The 22,022-nt window shown below is 39.7% G+C and overlaps 1 protein-coding gene across 5 annotated transcripts in view; it reads right to left on the minus strand.

The window, feature by feature from the left end:
* Positions 1-2,458: 2,458 nt before the first annotated feature.
* CREB5 (cAMP responsive element binding protein 5) overlaps positions 2,459-22,022 on the minus strand; it is a 418,280-nt gene continuing 398,716 nt past the window's right edge. For 3 of the 5 annotated variants that reach the window (XM_025380685.1, XM_025380688.1, XM_025380690.1), the window contains 3 exons: positions 18,974-19,201; positions 10,201-10,309; positions 2,459-9,262 (listed from right to left, as the gene is read on the minus strand). In XM_025380685.1, coding sequence (XP_025236470.1) covers positions 9,099-9,262; positions 10,201-10,309; positions 18,974-19,201 — 501 coding nt within the window. In that variant the 3' untranslated portion in view covers positions 2,459-9,098. The remainder of the gene's footprint in view (positions 9,263-10,200; positions 10,310-18,973; positions 19,202-22,022) is intronic. The other 2 variants (XM_025380689.1, XM_025380686.1) reach the window with 2 other exon arrangements.

A 22,022-nucleotide genomic window follows, 5' to 3' on the forward strand; every position in this document is an offset into this window, starting at 1 on the left:
AAGATAAAGAATACTACAAAGCTCCAGGGACCCACAGAGATGACAGGTAGGATAGAGATTAGAATTGGCTGCATTCAAAGTACAAATGTAGGATCATAACAATTTTTTTAACCAATAGTAATGGCTTTTGAAATTGCAAATGAGTGTGGAATGGGCATTAGAAAGACACTCCTGGGAACTATGAGAATACTGAGTGGTCTAAATGTAAATGTAACAGATGGGACCGCCATTAGAACAGCGATCTTTTCCCCCAATTGTTTCTGTACCGATTACAAATATCCTCTCCCACTGCCATGTGTCTGATGACATGTCTTGGTACTGGTTTTAAAATACAGTTGCTTTGGCCGGGCATGGTGTCTCACGCCTGTAATCCCAGCACTGTAGGAGGCTGAGGTGGGTGGATCACGAGGTCAGGAGTTCGAGACCAGCCTGGCCAACATAGTGAAACCCCATAGCTACTAAAATACAAAAATTAGCCAGGCATGGTGGCGTGTGCCTGTGGTTCCAGCTACTCAGGAGGCTAAGGCAGGAGAATTGCTTGAACCCAGGAGGTGGAGGTTGTGGTAAGCCAAGATCGTGCCACTGCACTCCAGCCTGGGCAACAGAGTGAGACTCAATCTTAAAAAAAAAAAAAAAAAAAAAAAAAAAATACAGCTGCTTTGGCTGCAGGAACAGGTGGAAGGGTTGGAATGTTCTGAGAATAGGAGGAAGATAGAAAAGGACAGGTCATCTATTCCAGAAATGTTTGTTGTGTGCCCATTGTGTGTCCACTGTTCTAGATCTTAGGCACAAATTTAACAAAATAGAAAATACCTTTGCTCTTGTGGTGGCAACAAAAACAAGTAAATATAAATTATGGTAGGTGGTGCTAAATACTATAGAAAAGATAGTCTGGGCAAGGTAGACAAGTGATACAATTTTGTATAGGAAGCTAAGAAAAGGCTTTACTGATAGGAAGATGCTAAAGGTAGTGAGCTATGCTGATATTGGGGTGAAGAATATTCTTCACAGGTTGTGAAAAGGCTCTCAGGTGGATGGTGCTTCTGAGGTTTGTGGAACTGCAAAGACATCAGTGAAGCTGGCGAGGGGGAGAGGGAAGAGAAGTGATAGGAGATGAGTTCAGGCAATGAATGAGGTGGGGGTGGGTTACGTCGTGCTGTTACAGAACTTAAAGTAGGTGGTGGGAGAATTTTTGCTTTTACCTGGTTTGAATGAGGTGAGGAGTCCTTGCAGAGTTTTGAGCAGTGAGGGGACGTGGTCTGACATCCATTTTCAAAGGCTTCCTCTGGTTGCCAGTGAAAAGATTATTGTAATAATCCAGGTGAGAGATGTTGATGGCTTGGTCAGGGCATAGCTGTAAGATTGGTGCTACATGATGGTTGGATTCTGATCTTGCTGATGGATCAGATATCAAGTGTAAGAGGAAAAGGAGAATGACTAAAAAAAGAAAAAGAATAAAAGCAAGAGGAGGAAGAAAGGAAGGGTAATATCTAAAAGAATGTGTAAAAGGACTAAAACTACCCTTAGGATTCCTCTGGAGATCAAAGAAAGAACCCCAGGATTTGATTGTCTGAGAAGCCAGCACGTGATTCTTGGTTCCTAGACATGGCTGGAACATGACCTTAGGCTGCTTTTATTTCTTGACTGTTAAAATCTGCTAATTCCAAACTCACTTAAAGTGAAATTAAGTTGTATGGCCAACCCACTGTGAATGTGTTGGATTAGTGGCCTCAGTTGGGAAGTTGGATGGAAGAGGCAGTGGGAATGTAGTGCTGGTTTGGGAAGGAGAAAATCTGATCTCCTTTTGTCCATAAATAATGGTTACCCTGAAAGGGTAAGCCTTGGTTTATAAGTCATGAATGAGACTGTTATCGGAAAGGGGTCCGGGTCCAGACCCCAAGAGTGGGTTCTTGAGCTCGTGCAAGAAAGAATTCAGGGCAAATCCATAAAGCAAAAGCAAGTTTATTAAGAAAGTAAAGGAATGAAAGAATGGCTACTCCATAGACAGAGCGATTTTTATGATGATTTCTTGATGATATGCTAAACAAGGGGTGGATTATTCATGCCTCCCCTTTTTAGACCATAATAGGGTAACTTCCTGACATTGCCATGGCATTTGGAAACTGTCATGGTGCTGATGGGAGTGTCGCAGTGAGGATGACCTAAGGTCACTCTTGTCGCCATCTTGGTTTTGGTGGGATTTAGCTGGCTTCATTACTGCAAACCGTTTTATCAGAAAGGTCTTTATGACCTGTATCTTGTGCCAACTTCCTATGTCATCCACTGACTTAGAATGCCTTAATCATCTGGGAATGCAGCCCAGTAGGTCTCAGCCTTATTTTACCCAGCTCCTATTCAAGATGGAGTTGCTCTGATTCACATGCCTCTGACAAGAGTATGTGAGGAATACATGTCATTACCCCCAATCCCAAATTTCATCATACAAAGGTGACATATATTATTTGCATTTGAGTGCTTTATTATATTGGAATTGCAGTGATATTAACATTTGTACAAATGCACAAAATCTTGTCTCTTCTTGCTAGAAAGAGATGTAAAAATCTGACCTAGTTGAACAGTCTTAATGAACTCATTGTCCATTGGTAACAATAAATGTGTTCACGATGCAACAAAAAGCTTAACACAAAATTAAACATATTAAATGCTGCAGCAAGTATTTACATGTATGTACCCCTTTTTTTCTCCTTCCAATAAGGAAGGTGGTTGCTTTACAAATAGACAAACAAACACAAATGCTTTGCTGTTTACAAATACAAACAACCCCAAGTCCAGAACTTAAAGTGACAGCACCTTTTTGGGACTTCCTCTGTTAACACTTACTTTACACAGTGCTAAACTTTTTTCTTTTAATTATATTTTTGGACAATATTTATATTCCAATTGTCCTAGAACATTGTGTTAGAACTGAGCTATTTTTCTGGGCCTTTTCAGAGGATCCCAAACCCTATGTCCTCTTTAGAGAGAACATTTCAAGCTTATCTTTTCTCCAAGACAGTTCTCAAAGGCAACATTCCTTTCTCTATGAGGCAGATGTGATTTAGCAGAACTTAGAAGGGAAAAAAGTGAGTAGGTTGTATTTTTTACTGGCTGCTGGTTGGGAAGGGTCCTTTCTCTTAAACCCACTCCATTCAGCACAACTGATACCTTTCATTATCTCCTGCAGTGTCTGTGGCATTGGTATTCTAAAGGAGAAAACTAGAATCTAATGAGCTTATTGTGCATAAAATTTTAATGATGTATTTAAAGCTAATTTATTCAGCTTCCACATTCTCAGTCCTGAGGCTAAATTATTCTATTGTAAAAAATCCAATCCTATAAAGTTCTATAATATGAAGCTCAATGTAAGAATATCTTAAATGGCTTAGAAGGAGCTTTCTAGATCCTGGCTTCTAATGAGCTAGATATTGTAAGTTGGTCTAAATACAACAATTGGTAATTATTGATTCCTTTCTGATGACAAGTTGGAAAGGTATCAGAGTGCCACTTAAGAGTATTAATCTTTTAACAAATGTTGGCAATTTGGCCTTACCCCCCACTTCAGCTGTGGTTAAATAGTTTTTTTTTTAAAAAATAGACAATTTATAAGGAAAAAAATATATAAACACTCTTTAAGCAATTTGGCTACAAGCATTACAGCACTGAAAAACTCCACAAGAAATAGTAAAATATTTTGAATGGACATACACTTTTTCATTTTCACAACATGACGAGCTAGGTTTTTTGTTTTTTAAATTTCTTTGTGTTTGTTTTGGTATTGAATTTTACTTGTAAGTTTATTGCTGCTGTGTCGTCTTATCCTACCTTAGATTATAATTGTGAATTAGAGGTGCTGTCCCTAATTATGTTACAAGGCAACATTGTATTTTTGAGACCTAGGAATGAAATCGATAGGGCCACTGTTCTTTCAGTGCCCTCAGAGAGTCTATGGCTAGGACAACAGTCAGATGTGCACCAGGGCGCACAAAAGAATAAGTCTCCTGGCTTATTCAGGACACTTTGGTTTGGAAGATGAGAGAAAATTCTTAAGTCTAGCTTAGCTGCTGCCTCACATCTGTTGCATAATAAAATATTTTTTAAAAAACATGCTATGAATAAAAGGATAAAGAGTATAAACCATATAGTGTACTGGCTCTTCTCCTTGGCATTCTTGTAGTATGCTTCACCTAGGCTGATGTGAGACACAGGTCTCAGCTGTGCTACCAATGGATGCACATAAATGTACCTGGTGCAAATATCTGTAAAGTATTTTAAATGATGCCGCTCAGAGCCTTGAAGGAGGGGTAAGGGGCATTGTAAAGGAGAGCAAAGGCAAGTTTGAGGACAGAGAAGAGGTTAGAAAGAGAGTAAGAGAAATACAAAGGGATCAAAAAGCTAAAGTGCAATTTTAAAATATAAATTATTTTAAAAGCAGAAAAGAGATTCTAAATTGCTGTTCGCATAGGCACGGTTTTATTCAAATTTAAATGGGTTGTTTCCTTTCCCTTCTCAGATATACTGCATAATGGAGCTTGAATGGCTTAAAGCTACTGCATATTGTTCGGGAAGGGACAAAAAGCACTAAGGGAGCTGAATAGTGCAAGGCTTTCTAGGAAATTGGGGTGGGATGGAGAGAGGCAGAGATGAAGTTGTTTTTACACTTCTACAAGAAAGCTGTTCCAGTTATAGTTACTGATTCCCTTTAGCTGAACTCTGCTTCCTAAATGAAAGAGCTTACTTTAAAAATGAAAAAAGAAATAAATGTTTTAATAAAACTGTTCAGAGTGTTGATTAAAAAATAACTCACAGAGCAATAAAAATCCTTGAAATGTCTGTGCACAGAGATCTAAGCAAACATTTCCACCAAATGATGGAGAATAGCCATTTGAAACCCTGAAAAATGAAAATACACACAACTATAGTAGTTTATTATGGACTAACACTTTAAAAACAAGTAGATCCTACAGAATACTGTTCAAATGGAATGTTTAAAAATAACATTTATTAATAAATATCTTATAAAATTCTAAATTAATAGATTCCTGTTCAAATTTTGCTTTGGTCCTTGAATTCCACTGTATACACACATACATACATATATATTTTCTTAGATGGTTTTTTCTTTTTTTAACCAGAAAGAAACACATTCTATCCTAACTGGATGGCTAGTTTTATAGCAGTTACTGAGGCTTAAAACTCCCCAGCCAAAGGCTTGTCTGTTACCGTAGCTGGTTTACGATTTTAATGACAAACTCGACTTACACACTAAAGTTTACTTAACAGGCAACAACCAGCAGAACATTCACCATCGACATCCCTCTATCAGAATACACTCTCCCTGTTTCACTGACTACATAGGATCTGAAGAGTATTTGCTCTAAGTCACCCTAATTACTATAATATATACTGTGAGAGCACACAAACTGCTTGTCTCCCACAGGCTGTGTTAAGATTGTGACTTGCATCCATTGATGTGGGAGCAGGAGAGGGCTGAGTAGTAGTGTGACGGGAAAACATCCAACTTAACACTTGGCTTTCAAATCAGTACATTCATCCATGGCTGGGATTTTCGCTCTACTTCTCCTGGCATCGTGGATTGAGAAATATGTCAAGGAGAAACAATTAAGATGTGGACACCTCCATTTAGGTGAGAGTTTACCTGGTAGAAATGCTCTCAGGTGTACTTATCTGAGTTGTTAACTCCCATCACATAAGGCAGGGGAGGTACTATAGACGTTCCCAGGGAGGCTGGCAGTGACTTCAGAGACAGATCTCGCCGATCAAGAAAACCACACATGAATGGGGAGAGGCAGTGTGGCAGGATTTTCCCTCCTTAGGACAGGTGCTCTGAAGGCCATGATAATTGATTAATGAACACATGGATGGGTGACACAATAACTGGTTGAGGGAGGAGAATGGAGTACAAAGATATTCTCCCAAATAGGCAAAAAGTGTAAGACAAGGAGGAGGGATTTTTCAGGCAGATTGATTATTCTGTTGTCTGGTGACTGCTGGGCCTTTAGGTAAAAGACTTAATATTGATAAGCCATGTGTTGGATCTGACCAATGTCTCTTTCTGTTTGGAATTTTCAAGAAGCACTGACAACTAGTTGGAATCTTTCATTTACTGTATTTCCATACCATGAATGAACACACCTAAAGGCCCTGAGTAGAACAAGAAGACAGTTTATTCTAATTATATGTTGAGGCCGGTTTGCTAATGTGTGTGGTTGGTTTTCCTACTTAGCATAAAAAACAGACATAATTGAGCTATATATAATGCACATCAGTCAAACTGTCAAGTTGCTGAACGAAGAAAACTCAGGCAAGTTCTTAACTGCAGAGGCTTTCAGCCTAACAACTAAATATTTCAATCAAAAGGTGGAACAGAAGTAAACTAAACCATCATTGTAACGACAATCACTCCCTGGACATTCTGATATTACTAGTGGATTTTTAAAAAATCCATTTTATTAAGTGCTATGCATGCAGTAAAGAAAAAATTTTACTTAACAAAGCAAAACATAAAATAAAAATTAAAAATTAAAAAACCCAACTAAACATTTTAATGCACTCTTTTTCCTTTTGTAGGGGGAGGGGAGACAGATAGTCAGTCCTAGGAAAGAATTTTGAAATATTATTTTTGATTTCAAAACAGAGATATGAATGTTAACTTCTTTTTAAAGCTGAGTCTTAAACATTTCTTAGGAAGCCAGTCAGATTAAACCATTCAGCTGTTACTGTTGGAATTTAAAAAACAACAACTATGAATTCAGTATTTAAAATACTTGAAAATGATATGTTTGTCTAAAATATAATAGAAAATTATTTCATTTGCATTTTTTCTTTTTTTCTCTTTTCTCTTTTTGGTTTTTTTTTTTTTTTTTTTTGCTTTTGTTTTGATTCTTCAACCATATACCCAAGTCATAAGTTTCACTGGACACTCAAAACCATCTTTTGAAAGCACTGCATACATGGAAAGATTGTTGATAAATATTGATTTAAAAAGTAAGTTATTGGATAAAACTGAAACTAGTTATATAAAAATCATGCTTCGAGACCCTCATATTTTCTTTTTTTCTCCAAAATAGATTCTTATACTATAGTGAGAGAAAAAAACACATCCTTCCCTTTTCTGAACTCTTATAAAAGCTACACCTTTTGTAAAATACTGTTCTTTTAAAACCCATGAACACACACACACATACACACACACATACACACGTTAAGGGGTCAAGCATTCAAATGGAGATGAAACACCAGCACCTGCCTAGATTGCTAGAGAGAAACATTCACCCCTGTTATTTGTGAGATGCGATATTAAAACATTAGCACAGTAGAATGGCTTGTTTCAAGGAGGCACGACTGTGGTTCAGGGACTATCTGCTTTGTATCATGCGCAAGTTCACAAAAGTTGTTGAAAATAAATCAGAATAATTCAGAAGAGGGAAGTAGGCTGGGTGCAGCGGCTCACGCCTACAATCCCAACACTTTGGGACGAAGAAGTAGGATCGTTTGAGACTAGCCTGGGCAACATAAGAGAGACCTTATCTTTTATTTTAAAATAAAAGTAAAAATAAAGTAGCCAGGCATGGTTGTGTGAACCTGTGGTCCCAGCTACCCGGGAGGCGGAGGTGGAAGGATCGCTTGAACTCGGGGGTTGATGCTGCAGTGTTCTGTGATCTGTGATCTGCAGTGATCTGTGAAGTGCACCTCTGCACTTCAGCCTGGGCAATAGGTGAGACTCTGTCTCAAAAAAAAGAAAAAAAAGAGTGAAGTAGCCTGCGCCTCATCCATGGGGTTCCTTCAGCAGTCAAAGAGTGCTGAACTGTCGTGGGAAGGCTAAAAGTGCCCCTATGGAAACACTGGGTTTTCTTTCTCTCTTTGTTTCTCCAGTAGTTAGTCTATTTTCACCCCCCAGAACAGCAAAGCCGGTTCCATAGGCTTAAGAAAAAAAAATAATAAATCTTAGGCTATTAGCAGCTGATGACTGAACAATGTAATCCGTGTAGTGAATAGAGCCCTTCTGAATTATTATATAGTACATGGATTTTCAATGTTATAGACAGGTCATATAAAACCAGTTGCAATCCAAGGGTGTCATGTTATAGCCCCACATCAAAATTTGGACTTTCACAATCAAGGCTTACAAAGCTCCCTTCCCTAGTGTCTCCCCAGCTGGTATTCAACCGTGCTTCACTTATAGCTAAGCCACCTTTCATTTGCTCTGATTATTAAAAACATTAAATCAGGCACATTAAACGTCTCCTGGTTACTATTTTGTGAAAAGCAAGAGTTGAATGAACTCCAGCTGTGGGTGACGTGTAAGTGAAGCAATGGTTAGGTCCACGTTTTGGAGGTTTGCTTTTTTTTTTTTTCCTTTAAACATTATTTTCTTCTTCACATGCAATGCTAAAGGGAAAAAAAATAAAACAGAAGGAAGTCAAAATGAAGAGTAAACAGGGAGCCCAAGAAAAAGTGGAAATGGAGAAGAAAACTGGGCATTAGCAAGTGGACCAAGAGGAGAAGGAGAAGTGAAGAGACGCTCGGTGGTGTTATTTGGACATCAATGAATCTTATAATATTTTATAGTAAGACACAAAAAGTTATGGGAAAGGCTGTGTGTTTATCTGGGATTCTGGTGACACCACAGCACAAACTCAACATGAGTTAAGATGTCAAAAGATTTTCTACCCAGTTACCTTGGATCTGTCTTACTTGACATCTAGGTATGCCTCATTTTGGCTAAAAGCTGTGGTTTAACAAGATTCAGTGTTTCAGGCAAAGGGTTGGACTGATAAGAATGAAACCATGGCTATATACAGAAAAGGTTCAGTTTATAAACAAGTAACTGGTACCAGAAAATTGGAGAAAAGCACCAAAGCGTTTCCCAAGCTGATAGATATTAATTGCATAACTCCCTTTTTTCTTATATAACTAAGTATAAAAGACAACATTTCCATAATGACTATAAAAATGAAAGCCAGTCTTTGAAGAACTGAGGAGTCTTCCAGGTCTGAGTTAATTCTAAAAATGCCCTTAAAAGAAAGGACGCATGGTACGCTACAGCTCTTCTTGGAGGCCAGGTCTGATGGTGCATTTTAAAGAATTGGATTCAGGTCTGTTCTGTGAGTGGTGAGCTGGCTGAGGGTGGAGCTTCCTACCACCTCGCTGACTGATGAGGAAGTAGTGATGGTATTATGCTGGATGACTTGTTGCTGGGAGCAAGCTGGGACAGGACTAGCAGGAGGGCTACTCTCCGGACCTAGAGAGAAAAAAAAAAAGACAACACACACACATACACACACACCAATATAGGTCTTTTTTGTATGGACTTGTGGACTCCTCAGAGAAATAGTACCGGATATTTACTTGAAATAGAAGTTTCGCACATTTTCTTCTGAAAGTTAATTTCAAAACTTTATTTTCAACTGTTGTCACAATGCTATGCCTTTCCAGTTTATATCTACAAGCAAAGCCATGCTTTCTGTATCAGTAAAATGATTTGATGTGTTTAAGTCATGGACATGTGAACTTCCCCATCTTGTCTTTCAAATAGCCATCCATATATCAAATGTGGAAAAATACTCACATGTGGTGGGAGAATCTGTGTTGCTCAATCTAAAAAATTATTTGAAAATAAATTGACCTTCAGCCATGAATCCCTGCTCCTCCCACCATCCCTATTCAACTAGCATTTAACCAACTGGCATTCCAGATGCAGAAACCGGGGTCTGAAGGAAGGGATCATGTTACATATTGAGAAACTGAGGTCAGTCACTAGCTTTTCAGCCCAGGGAGTAACATGCAGTGTTTCTGGAGGCACTGGATGTAATTCACCCAAGGCCTGGGCCCCAGCCCACAGATTTCTGAAGGAGACTGCGGGGCCACTAGTACTTGGGCTTCAGCTGGCTCTTTTCTTACTGGCTGCAAAATTGGAATTTGGTATTTTTTTTAATACTTCGAAATGCCAGGGAAGGAGTAGCCAGAAATTATCAGGAGGTGGTGGGCATGGTGTTGCACAGGGGTCAGGAAAAAGGGATCCCCTTGGAAGAATAGTCTGGAAGCCACTCAAGAATTCTTGTATATCTGCCTGGAAGTAAAATCTACACTTTACTTTTGCTCTTTCAATCAAATTCAGTGCAAACTTAGTGGCAAAAAAAAATTGGACACTAAAGAAAAGTGAAAAAGTCAGTGACTTACTTAGATATCCTTGTGATTCTTTCTGCATGGCTGTTATTGGGCAGTCTTTATGTGTTAACAACAACTGTTTCAGCTGGGCCACCTCATTTTTCAACATAGACACTTCATTCTAAAAGAGATGTATTAAAACCATGTTGAGAAGACCAGAGGATACAAACCCAATGCCCTGTGCACTTTCAACAACAAAACTGGCAAACTCTTCTGTTATGTCTAAATGACATCAAGAACATTATTTACTGTGGTTCGCCTGAAAGTTTGTAGCTTACCTTTAATTTGGCCCTCATATTTACCAGGGCCTTTCCAAAGAGATTAGGTTTTAACTCAAGAGCTGAACCTTATTAAAAGGCTAGACCACACCCTTAGGTGATGAGAACTGAAGCCAGGTGAGAATCCTTACTCCACACTGACTGCATGACCTTAGGTAGATAACACAACCCAACTGAGCTCCAGCAACCTCGTTATAAGATGGTGATAAGAAGAGTACAACGTTATTTGTGTTACTGTGAGGATTAAATACGGTAATAGATGGGAAACAGAACAATACCCAGCACATACTAAGCACTTAATACATTTAACTATCGTAACCTTCACAAGCTCAGGTTGACATCCAGTTGAGAATGTGAATATGAGGCATGCAGTGGGCAGAATTATGTGGTAGGATTTGTGGCTTCCACCTGAAATGCAATCCGAGTAAGCTGACTCATCTACCATCAGATTTTCCAAAAGAAGTATGTGTTGCTCAATCTAAAAGGAATATCTGAAAATAAATTGACCTTCAGCCATGAATCCCTGCTACCCCCACCATCTCCTACTCAATTGCTGTTCATGGGCTACTGTTGAGCAAAGCACGTCCACTTGCCTGATGCCCACTAAGCAGGAGGCATGGAAGCACATAGTGCACACGTTGGTCAGCTGCAGGTGGATGATGTCAGCTCAGGGTGGCAAGAAGCAATGAAGTTTTGGGCCATGATTGAATTAATTTGATTGAGTGCATTGATTATTTGGTCAATTTCGGTCTATAAAATACTCTTTCCCTCCTCAATATCAGGATATTGTGGATGGTGTGGGGTTTTCTTCTATTTACTCATGTAAGTGCCTCGGATCTCTACTTTATCTATTAATAGTAATTCACAAAGGCATGCTCATAGCTTTGTAGAATAATGAACTTGGCATCCATTGTCTACAAATATAGACACAAAATAGATGGCGGCTCCGAGATGCTTCCACTTGATAAAAGTGAACTGTAAATGTAGTGCTGTCTTGAATAAGCCATTTAAAAATTGTGATCAGTAATATCCTCTCTTTGGTCAAGGTTTATTTGTGACTGCCAGGCATTGTACTTCACATGTAGGAAACTTAAAAAATGCATGCACACAGAAAAGCACGATTAACATTGCTGTCATTAAGTTGTACCTACACTTTCAATATGAACTTGGCTTTTCAGCCATGTATTTATCACCTAGGAATGTATGTTTGGGATTCCAGAAGTTACTCTAAAAAAAATTGAAATCTTTTTTAAGGAATATCTCCCATTTCTAAATTTCTTTGTGAAATACATTATAAGCAACTACATATTGAGTAATATTAATAACAAAATAATAAAAATAATAATAAAACAATAGCAATAATAAAAATCTCATCTACAAATCTCATCTCATTCCCTTTCTCTTCCAAACTTTATTTTTACAAAATAAAAATGACTATTTGGGAAGTTAGCCTTAACGATGAATAAATCACTTAATCAAACAAGAAAATTGGTCTTACATCTCAGAACATACAAGAAGGCAAATTGTACCTCCCAACTCCAAATGAATGTGATTGATAAGGGGCTCTGTGGAAACCAAAAGTGACTCTGTCAATTCCAGGGTCAGTGGGATAATTTACAGGACAATTTATTTTAGCCTTAAACACTACCTTCTTCCTCTTTGATTTTACACCTATCTAAATTCAGATGGCCTTCCTTCTTTTTCTCAGTTCTCCCTCTGCTCAAAATAGCACATATAAAAGAAAGTCACGTCTAGACCATCATATGAAGGCAATCTCTTGTCAAAAACAAACAAAAACAAAAACAAAACAAGGAAACAGAGATGTGTTTGTGTGTGTGTGTGTGTATTTATGTATATTTACTTAAGAAGGAAATGTCATATTATTTGCATTAAACTACAGAAATAACACTTTTCTGAAATCAAAACTGCCAGACACCTTGCCCCCTGAGTAGAAGCTCTCAGCTGCAGATAATGTAGACAATGGATCTTAGAAAATGGAATCAAGTTCCAATTTCTAGCGAATCCACACTTTTCCACCTAGAAAACAACAACAACAAAAAGTATTAAAAACAAAACTGGGTTCTCTTGCTTTCTTATACTTTTGGAAGAAAAAACACCCCCGCCTGTGGCCATCTTGGAGAGGTTGAACTTAGTCTCCATTTCTTCCCCCACTATGTCCCGGGCAGTGAAACCCTTTCTTGGCAGCATTCAATCTCCCAGGCACAAAGTGTTCATTGCCCCTTCCTTAAGAAAACACTCCGAATTCTATTCTCTGGGTTTCTACAGTTAGCAAAGAGCTAACTGCCTATGATATTTGGCATGCCCCAAACAGTTTCACAATAAATTTTTGCTTTCATAAGGCTGTTTTACTATAAAAAGAGCACCAGTCAGCACATGTGGTGCCCTGGCCTATCACCAAAACCCCATACAAAGTATATGACTTTGGTGGCATTTAGTCTATGAACAGCAAAACACTTTATTAATAAAGCAATATGTTGTAAGTACAGAGACCAAAGGCCTGAGTGTTGTGAGGTCTGTAAAAATGCAGAACCCTGAGAATATTGAGACAGCTGACCATCATTTAAAGATGTATGTGAATATGAACATATTCTTTTTTTCTTTTTTCTTTTTATAGAGACAGGGTCTTGATCTGTTGTCCAGGCTGCACTACAGTGGCACCATCATGGTTCACTGCAGCCTCTACCTCCTGGCTCAAGCAATCCTCCCACCTCAGTGTTCTGAGTAGCTGGGACTACAGACATGTGCCACAATGCCCACCTAATTTAAAAAAAATGTTTTGCAAAAATGGGGTCTAGTTATTTTACCCACGCTGCTCTTGAACTCCAGGCCTCAAGTGATTCTCCAGCCTCAGCCTCCCAAACTGCTAGGATTACAGGCATGAGCCACTGTGCCTGGCAGGACATATTTCTTAATGTAACATGTTAATAATTATGTTATTTAGCCATGTTATGGTGGGAAAATGAACACCAATTAATGTCAGTAGAGAAGGGCAATCAGCTTCTTGTTTATACCATATACACGTAACTACGATGCTGCAAGGACTAAATAAAGGCCTAATAACCACAGAAGCCATAGAAATTCATGGGGCAGCATCCAATAGGAAAAGGAACTCTCGCCTGAGAGTTGAGAATAATAGGGTTTGAGTTCTCAAGCTGCCATGCCAACCAAGTATAAAACACGATGGTTTTATACTTCATGTATAGAAGTAGAGAACTACTTCTCTAAGTTCCTTCCAGAAAGAATTTTTTTTTTATTCTACAAGCATTTCTGTGTCACCTTCTATTGAGAAAGCAAATTACCCAATTATCTAATGAAAGATTCAATCTTGACTTTTATTCATTACTTAACTACTTTCAATATGCTCAAATATGCTTATAATTTTGGTCTTATCTTTCATAAGGGAGCCAGTTCTATCACCTCTTATGCTTCCAAATCTTAGTAAGGCAGATTCCAAAGCAACATTTATAGTTTCATTTTATAACAAAATTTTGTATGTCCATTTATGTGTCCATATTGCTGAGACAGCATCTATGGAGCCTTCATTATATTTCATAAAGGGTCTTTGGCTTAAGAAAGGTCAAAAATCACTATCTTGGAGAAAGAAGAATGAATTGTGTGGTGTGCACATGCATAATCATCTTAAAGATTCCATAGTGAAAGAATGATTAGTATAGGAAATGCACAAATACTAGACTATATTTTAAGTAAAAACCCTTTTCAGGGGAACATAAGTGGAATCACCTTGAATTCATTTTGGAAGAGAACAACCAGATAGCAAATGTTTCAAAATGCATAAAAGAAATCAAATGTGGCCTGGAAGTCTAGTAGGGAAATAAAAACCAGGCCTTCTGGAGGCATTTTCTTACTCTGAATTACCTTGTTTTATAAATTGAGGAAAATCACCATTTTTTATTCCCCTATGTAGGTTATAATCAGAGTTTTAGGTCTTAATATAAAAGTACTTTGTAAATACAAGGTATTAATAATACGTATCGATTGTCTGGTGAAAATCAACTCTTCATCTTTTCATTTTTCTAAATGAATTTGAGTTTGCTCCTCTAAAGCAGTTAGCTGTTTAGCAATTGTAAGATCCAGTTGGACTGATCTATTTTTAAACCCATAGTTTGCCTTGGGGTGAAGCAGCACTCCATAGAGATATTCAATACTACAATAACATACTTTAAGCAAGCACTCCAACAAGTCCCTAACAGCTACATTTGCAGTGTTCAGCTTTGGGGATGTCATTATTTATACGATAAATCCACAGTGCTTTTTGGTGTAAGCAGTAGTTTGTGCCAAAAAAATAATTATCAAAATGGGCCCTACAATATACCCTCCCCCAGCTTTTTTGTTTTGGTAGATTAGCTGAGACCAGGTTTGGTTCACTCTGAAACAAAGAACTTTCAATTTGTCAAGCAACAGTTCCCATCTGGCCTATTCGCTTGCCAAGTCCCAGACCTGGGCTCATGTGTCCAAAATTTCAGCAGCAACTTAGACCATGTGTCTTTGCACTAAAAAAGAAAAGCAATTATTTCCATGGGTGACCAGATGATTTCCATATCCTCTACTGAACCCAGACGTTCTACTGAGTACCACATCAGCAGTTGATGAATTTAGAGCTGATCTTAGTCACTTAGTATCAGAAAAAAGAACATGGATTTCTTTGGCTTACGGAGTTTCTAAAATAAAAGACCACAAAGAAGTGGGTTAGGTCAACAGGAGACTTCCCTGAGTCCTCATTCTGCCACCTACTCATTGTGTGCCATTAGGGAAGACCCCTCATTTCCCTAACCTCAGTTTCTTTCTCCATAAAATGTCAGATTAGGTGGTTTCTAATATTTTCCCCAATTCCTATACCCTTTTGGACCTCTTGGGCAGAGATGTGTTGTGAGACTAGGAAATGAAGTCTGGGAGTTTGATTTTGTTTTCTTAGGTCTGGTTTTTCCAATCTGAAATGCTGCAGCCTAACTAGAGGGTTCTATGCTGGAAAACAACTCAAAAGTGGCAGCTGGCCATCCAGACCTTGGATATTCCATTTGGCTGGAGTTTGTTTGCTTAGCACCTTCCATTTCTGTTTACTTAAAATTTGGCTCACTGGTCCAGCCTCAAGAGAGCCACCTTTTTCTTTTGACAAAGGTCCAGTGAGAGGGAAAGGGTCATTCAAAGGTAGCAGAATCTGCAGCATCCTCTCCAGCATCCCAGGGCCTGATGCAGGACACTCAGCTTCACAGAGAACACTGGGCGGTTGTGGCTTCTGTCCCTCCAAGGCAAAGCGGTGGTTGGAAAATATCAACAATTTAGTCTGTTCAGAGACTGTCCCTTTTTTGGGTACTGTTTTAACTACCAAAATATTGGTGCCTGTCACATGAACTCAGTAGGAATTTTTTTTTTTTTTCTGGTTTTGGGAGCTAGAGTTCTAGTTCCTTTTTTCCCTCAGCCATTTGGCTCTAAAGAAATGTGAAAAAAAAAAAAAATCAGTGCATTAGGGTCTAGCAAAGGGTAAATTTACCTTGTATATTTTGTAAAAGCAGTCATAAATACGCATATGCCAAGTCACGAACACCTCTGGCCTCAAAGTCAATGGACATCTTTACTTTCCTGGCTCTCTGCTATGATCCCTCCATGTTTGCATGCGTTAGGATCACAGTCAATACCCTGAAGGAATTCTGCAAGGACTCATTTTAGTTAAAACTGATTTAAAGCCTTGGCAGCTGATATGTGCCAGCTGGCTATTTTTGGCTCCTTCATCTAAGCAGTGGTTCCTAAGGCTGATTTTGCCACCCAACTTCCCTTCCCAATCACCACTAGGGGACATTTGGCAATGTCTGGAGACGCTTTGGTTGTCATAGGTGGAAGGTGTGCTCCTTATACATAGTGGGTAAAGGCCAAGGATGCTGCTAAATAGCCTGCAATGCACAGGGAACAACAAAGAATGATTGAGCCCAGAAGTCAATAGGGCCAAGATTGAGAAAACCTACACGTTTGCATCATCCTCCTGCAGACCTCAGAAATGGTGGCAAATTCCTGGGTTTCCCCAACTTCAGTTATCACAGAACCACTGCTGTAATATTTACTAGGTTCACATATATAAGAACTTTTATTTACTTAACATGTTTGTGCAAATTAACTCAATTTTGAATAATTTAGCCTTCTTACTAATATCTTTGAAACTGCAGATTTGATCTTCTAATTACATTTTTCAATACACATCAAAATTAAAATATGATTATTAATATTAAAAATGCTTGGCTGTGCGTAGAGGCTCACACCTATAATCCTAACACTTTGGGAGGCTGAGGTTGGAGGGTTGCTTGAGACCAGCCTGGGCAACATAACAAGACCTTGTCTCTAGAGAAAAAAAAAAAAAAATTAGCCAGGCATGGTGATATACACTTCGGGAGGCTGAGGTGGGAGGAACACTCGAGTCCAGGAGGTCAAGGCTGTAGTAAGCTGCCCTCCAGCCTGGGCAATGGAGTGAGGCCCTGTCTCAAAAAAGAAAAATGCTTAACCACATTCTACCTAAAAGTTTCTCAGATACTATTGTGCCTATCAGATTCTACAAGTGGTTTTAAAGGTGTTTGAGTCCAGCCATTTCTCTGGTGGCTTGACTCCCTGCAATCACATCCTTGCCAAGTAGTCAAGCAGCCAATTCTTAGACACTCCAGCAATGAGGAATTCATTCATTTATTTAACAAATGGTTACTGAGTGTAGACACTATACTATAAACAGGGGAACCCATTCATTTATTCAACAAATAAGTTACTGAGTGTAGACACCACACTATAAACAGCAGATAGATAGTGGGCGGAGGGAGTAGCAAGAGACAGTCCCAATCTTCCCGCAGCATGCAAGTTAGTGCAGGAATCATTATCTTATTTTCCTCACATCTGCTATATGTTTCGCAGTTTCTTGCTCATCATGTCTATCACAAAAAGAATGACACATTTAGGGGGAAAAATGAACATCCATAAATTATGAAATTTGGGCCCTCATACAACACACACTTTCCTTATATACTTTCAATTTGTACACTGGAAGCCCCAAGCCATCTCCATTTAATGAAACTGAATATGCAAAGGCTTTGGGGTTTGGCACCCTAACTGTTCCTTTCTAAGGATGCACAGAGAACTAGGTGTGGGAAGAAGATGAAAGTAACCTACCAATGCCTAGCCATTAACTGTTTTTTTTTTTGTTTTTGTTTTTGTTTTTTTTTGAGACAGAGTCTCACCCTGTTGCCCAGGCTGGAGTACAGTGATGCGATCTTGGCTCACTACAGACTCTCCCTCCTGCATTCAAGCCACTCTGCTGCCTCAGCCTCTTGAGCAGCTGGGACTATGGGCCTGCGCCACCACGGCAAATTTTTTTTTGTATTTTTAGTAGAGACAGGGTTTCTGCACCTTGGCCAGGCTGGTCAAACTCCAGACCCCAAGTGATCCCGCCACCTCCCAAAGTGATTAGCCTCCCCAAGTGCTGGGATTACAGGTGTGGGCCACTGCACCCAGACCCCATGAACTCTTAAAGTGCAGAGTCTCCCTATGTAGGGTACTTTCCTCCCTGCCCCACTCTCTTTGGCCATTCTCTCAGCTTCTGGAAGCACTGGAGTATAATCCACAACTCTTAATGCTATCCCTGGACTGTGGGTCACATACGTGTCTATTTACTTGCCTTTTTTTCTGCTGATAAATAGTGCACATATTTTTAACATTAGAACAAATGCTCTAAACTACATCATTACAAACTATAAAGTCTGCCGGAGAAGCCCGGGTACTAGAGTTTCTTCCTTTTCTCTTAGACACGCCCAGACACTTCTGGGCCTCATTATAAAATCTCCCCAGTGAAGCCATTCATAAAAAGCAAAAATTATGCAAGATTCAAATCTTGGTGAGTTGGCAAATGAGATGAAAACATGCCTTTTCTTTCAGAGCTACATAATGACCATAAACCTTTCTTTCTTCCATGTGAAACAAAAATAGAGATAATCAAGTATAAGCCAAGGAAACCCCCTCAACCTAGTCAATATAAGGAACAGCTCCTTTTCAGTTGAAGGTTTATTATGGGCCAGGCACTGGGCAACTGCTTTGGAGACATTAGTTTGTTTATTCCCCCTAATGTAACAACTCTATAAAGTTATGATTCCCATTCTATAGAGGAAGAAACAGAGAGCCAGCGAGTTAAACCTAGCAAGTAATTGCTGAACCAGGGTTTGGATCTCTGTCGGATTAAAGCCTGTGCTCCCAGCCTACAACTTAGCTGGGTAGGTCCCCCCTTCTCAGAGCTCTGTGGGCAAATTGATTGAAAAACTGAACGGTTAATTTTGTTTTGTAGAGTGTCCCGGAATTAATAAAGCTCGAGGAGTGAGGCTGTGGCTCCTCTGTGGACTAAGTGTGTGGCATCACTGCTTAGGTCAACAAGTGCCTGTCGGGGCCGGAAATGCCCGCGGAGCAGAGGGCCTTTGAGTCCCGGGGAAAGACACCGTGGGCTGCACCTGAAGCTGCATGTTTGTCTGGGTGAGTTCTTCTGCTTTCTTTTCCAATGACATCACCCAGACCTTCCTCTTCTGTCTGCAGCGGGTGGCAGCTGCCCGGTTCCGTTCCAGAAATTTCCGCCGCCTCTCGTCCGGATCCTCGTCCACCACCCTTCGCCGGCGCCCCCCTGTGGGCTGCGGTGGCTGTATTGTCTGGGTTGGCTGCATCTGTTGTGTTGCTGGTGAAACCTGCTGGGACAGAGAGGGAGGAGGTGATGGGGATAGGGAAGGACGTGTTAGGTAAGGGAAGAAACCCAAGCTGATGTTAAAATGCAAAGCACAGAAAGTCTATCGCTTCAGTCAGCATATGAGACTTGCCTCCTATGAATGAAATAAATGATGAAATCACACTCAGAAAAGAAAAAGCATCACTGACCTATATATTCTGTGATGTGTTGGCAAGATATAGGAATGATTTGTGAAAAGATGTAGTCAGATGGATTTTTCCCTGACAGGCATTTAGCCGAATCATGGTAAAGGAAACATTTATTTTTCTCCTTCAGCTATTAAAAATGTTTTACTGACCGTGTGTTTAAAAACTTTAAAGTAAGGGTCAGGTGTGGCGGGAGGATCATTTGAGGCCGGGAATTTCAGACTAGCCTGGGCAACATAGCAAGACCCTGTGTCTACAAAAAAAATGGAAAAATTAGGCAGGCATGGTGGTGCATGCCTGCAGTTCTAACTACTCAGGAGGCTGAGGTGGGAGGCTTGCTTGAGCCCAGGAGGTCGAGGTTGCCATGAGCTATGATTGTGCCACTGCACTCCAGCCTGGGCAACACAGAAAGACCTTGTCTCTAAAAAACAAAAAAACAAATAAACAACTTTAAAATAGCCAATGTATGGCTACAGGGTGAAAACAGAAAGGTCAGGGTTATTATCACAATATGGATGACTCAACTGTCATCTGCAGAAAACCTCTGAGCAGGTTGTGGGCTCCTTTCATTCTAATAGTGGTAAAGTTGTGTTGCTAACACACCTCTGGGACATCGTTGCCACTGTGGCTCCTATCAAAAGAAGCCCATGAAGCCAGGAAGGCAGGTGAAATCCTATTTTGACTCTTTCACAGTTCTTAATGCAGAGGACTAGCCGGACCTGCACACTCCAGCTGGGCCTGCCTGCCCCTCAGAGGGCTCACCAGGGTGAAAGGAGATCCAGGAGAGCTTTCTAGGTGATTGGGAAGCTGGGCCTTTGAAAGCGTTAAATCGATGCCTGAAGCAGCACTGAGCCCTGTCATACCCTGTGTGTATGAGATAGTGAGAGTTGCTTGTGCATTACCATACACTTACATTAGAAGGAAATCCTAAGAGTGGCAAAGCACTTTATTAAAAAATTTTACTATGCTTATAGAGTTCTTGCAAGGTCTGTGTGAGACTCAGCAACATCTAAGGCTTAGAGACCTCCACACATACAGCTTTTTTTCTATTCATAAGGCAGACACACGGCACCTTGTGAAATTTCTACGACTGACTCTTTATATGTCTGGACACCTAATGCTTTCCCTCATGCACTTCATTCCTTCCTCCTTCTTCATTCTCAATAAAAGGCGGGTTTTTTTCCCTCTCCCATTTCTCAGTCACTCAGGTTTATGACTGTAATACCTATAAAGTTGTTTTACAAGAGACATTTAACCTGCAGAAATAACAGGCCAAAAGTTTTAAAAATGAAGCCCAACAATCTTTTCTACCACATTCCAGCACTATGATTGAAATCAATCAGAATGACTGTAATTGCACTAATAATGGCTACTGGTTGACATCAGTTGACTGATGGTGATATATTTTAATCCAAAACTCTATCAAACCTTCTATGACTAACTGTAAAAGAATCAGGCCCAGGGTTGAGGTTGAACTGCATCTCAGTAATTTGATGTAAAGCAAAGACATTTTCTTTTTTTCTTGAGATGGAGTCTCTCTCTGTCACCCAGGCTGGAGTGCAGTGGCATGATCTCAGCTCACTGCAACCTCTGCTGCCTGGGTTCAGGCAATTCTCCTGCCTCAGTCATCCAAGTAGCTGGGATTACAGGCACCTGCCACTGTGCCTGGCTAATTTTTGTAGTTTTTAGTTGACACGGGGTTTCACCATCTTGGCCAGGCTGGTCTTGAACTCCTGACCTCGTGATCCACCCGCCTCAGCCTCCCAAAATGCTGAGATTACAGGCGTGAGCCACCACACCCGGCCAGCAAAGACATTTTCTAGAACTGTTTGTTGGTGACTATTTTCCTCCCGATTACAGAAGAATAACAAAATAAATTAACTGTGTAAGGTCTTAGTCATCAGAATTGCTAGTGAAGACATCATCCTTGTTATTGGCAAAGGCTTACCACTTGCCATTTCGGATGGTAATTCCTGAGCTAACTACTGCAAAGAAAAGCATTAAGAGGGAATGTGCTAACTGCTTGGATATTTTTGCCTTTAACCGTTTCCTTTTGTGAATTATGATCTCTTATTGCCAGCCCCAGACAAAACCCTCAAATAGGAAAAAAATGTTTTCACATCTCCATTGCAGGGACTTATCTTTCAATTCTGTATCCTCCTACCCTAAGTTTAATCAGTGTAACCCATGACACTTTTCGTGTGTCTCACCCAAAGGCATAAGTGACGTGGTTTCAGGTGTAATGTAGGTTCAGGATTGGTTAAGAGAAATTCCTTGAAACCAGCACTCTACTATCACATCCTTACATGCAGGAGGAGCACAAGAAGCCAGGAGAAAATGCAAATACATTCCTAAACCCAGAATCTGTGTAACTGGTAATTATTGTTGCTTGTAATTTTATTTTTAAAGCAGAATTCTCTTGGCATAGATGCTCTGAAAATTGTGATCAAAAGTAATCAATTATAATTTCAAAAAGGCAGAATTTATTCCAAATCATCTTAGAATCTCAGAGTTCAAAGGATTCTATTCCTACTTGCAGATAATCATACAATTAAGAAAAATGGCAAGATCTCAGTAATCAGCCAAGTTAATACAATTTAAAAGTGGTGTTTTGGGATACTGCCTAAATGATCTGGT

The sequence above is a fragment of the Theropithecus gelada genome, chromosome 3 (genome assembly GCF_003255815.1).
Source record: "Theropithecus gelada isolate Dixy chromosome 3, Tgel_1.0, whole genome shotgun sequence".
NCBI lineage: Eukaryota > Metazoa > Chordata > Mammalia > Primates > Cercopithecidae > Theropithecus > Theropithecus gelada.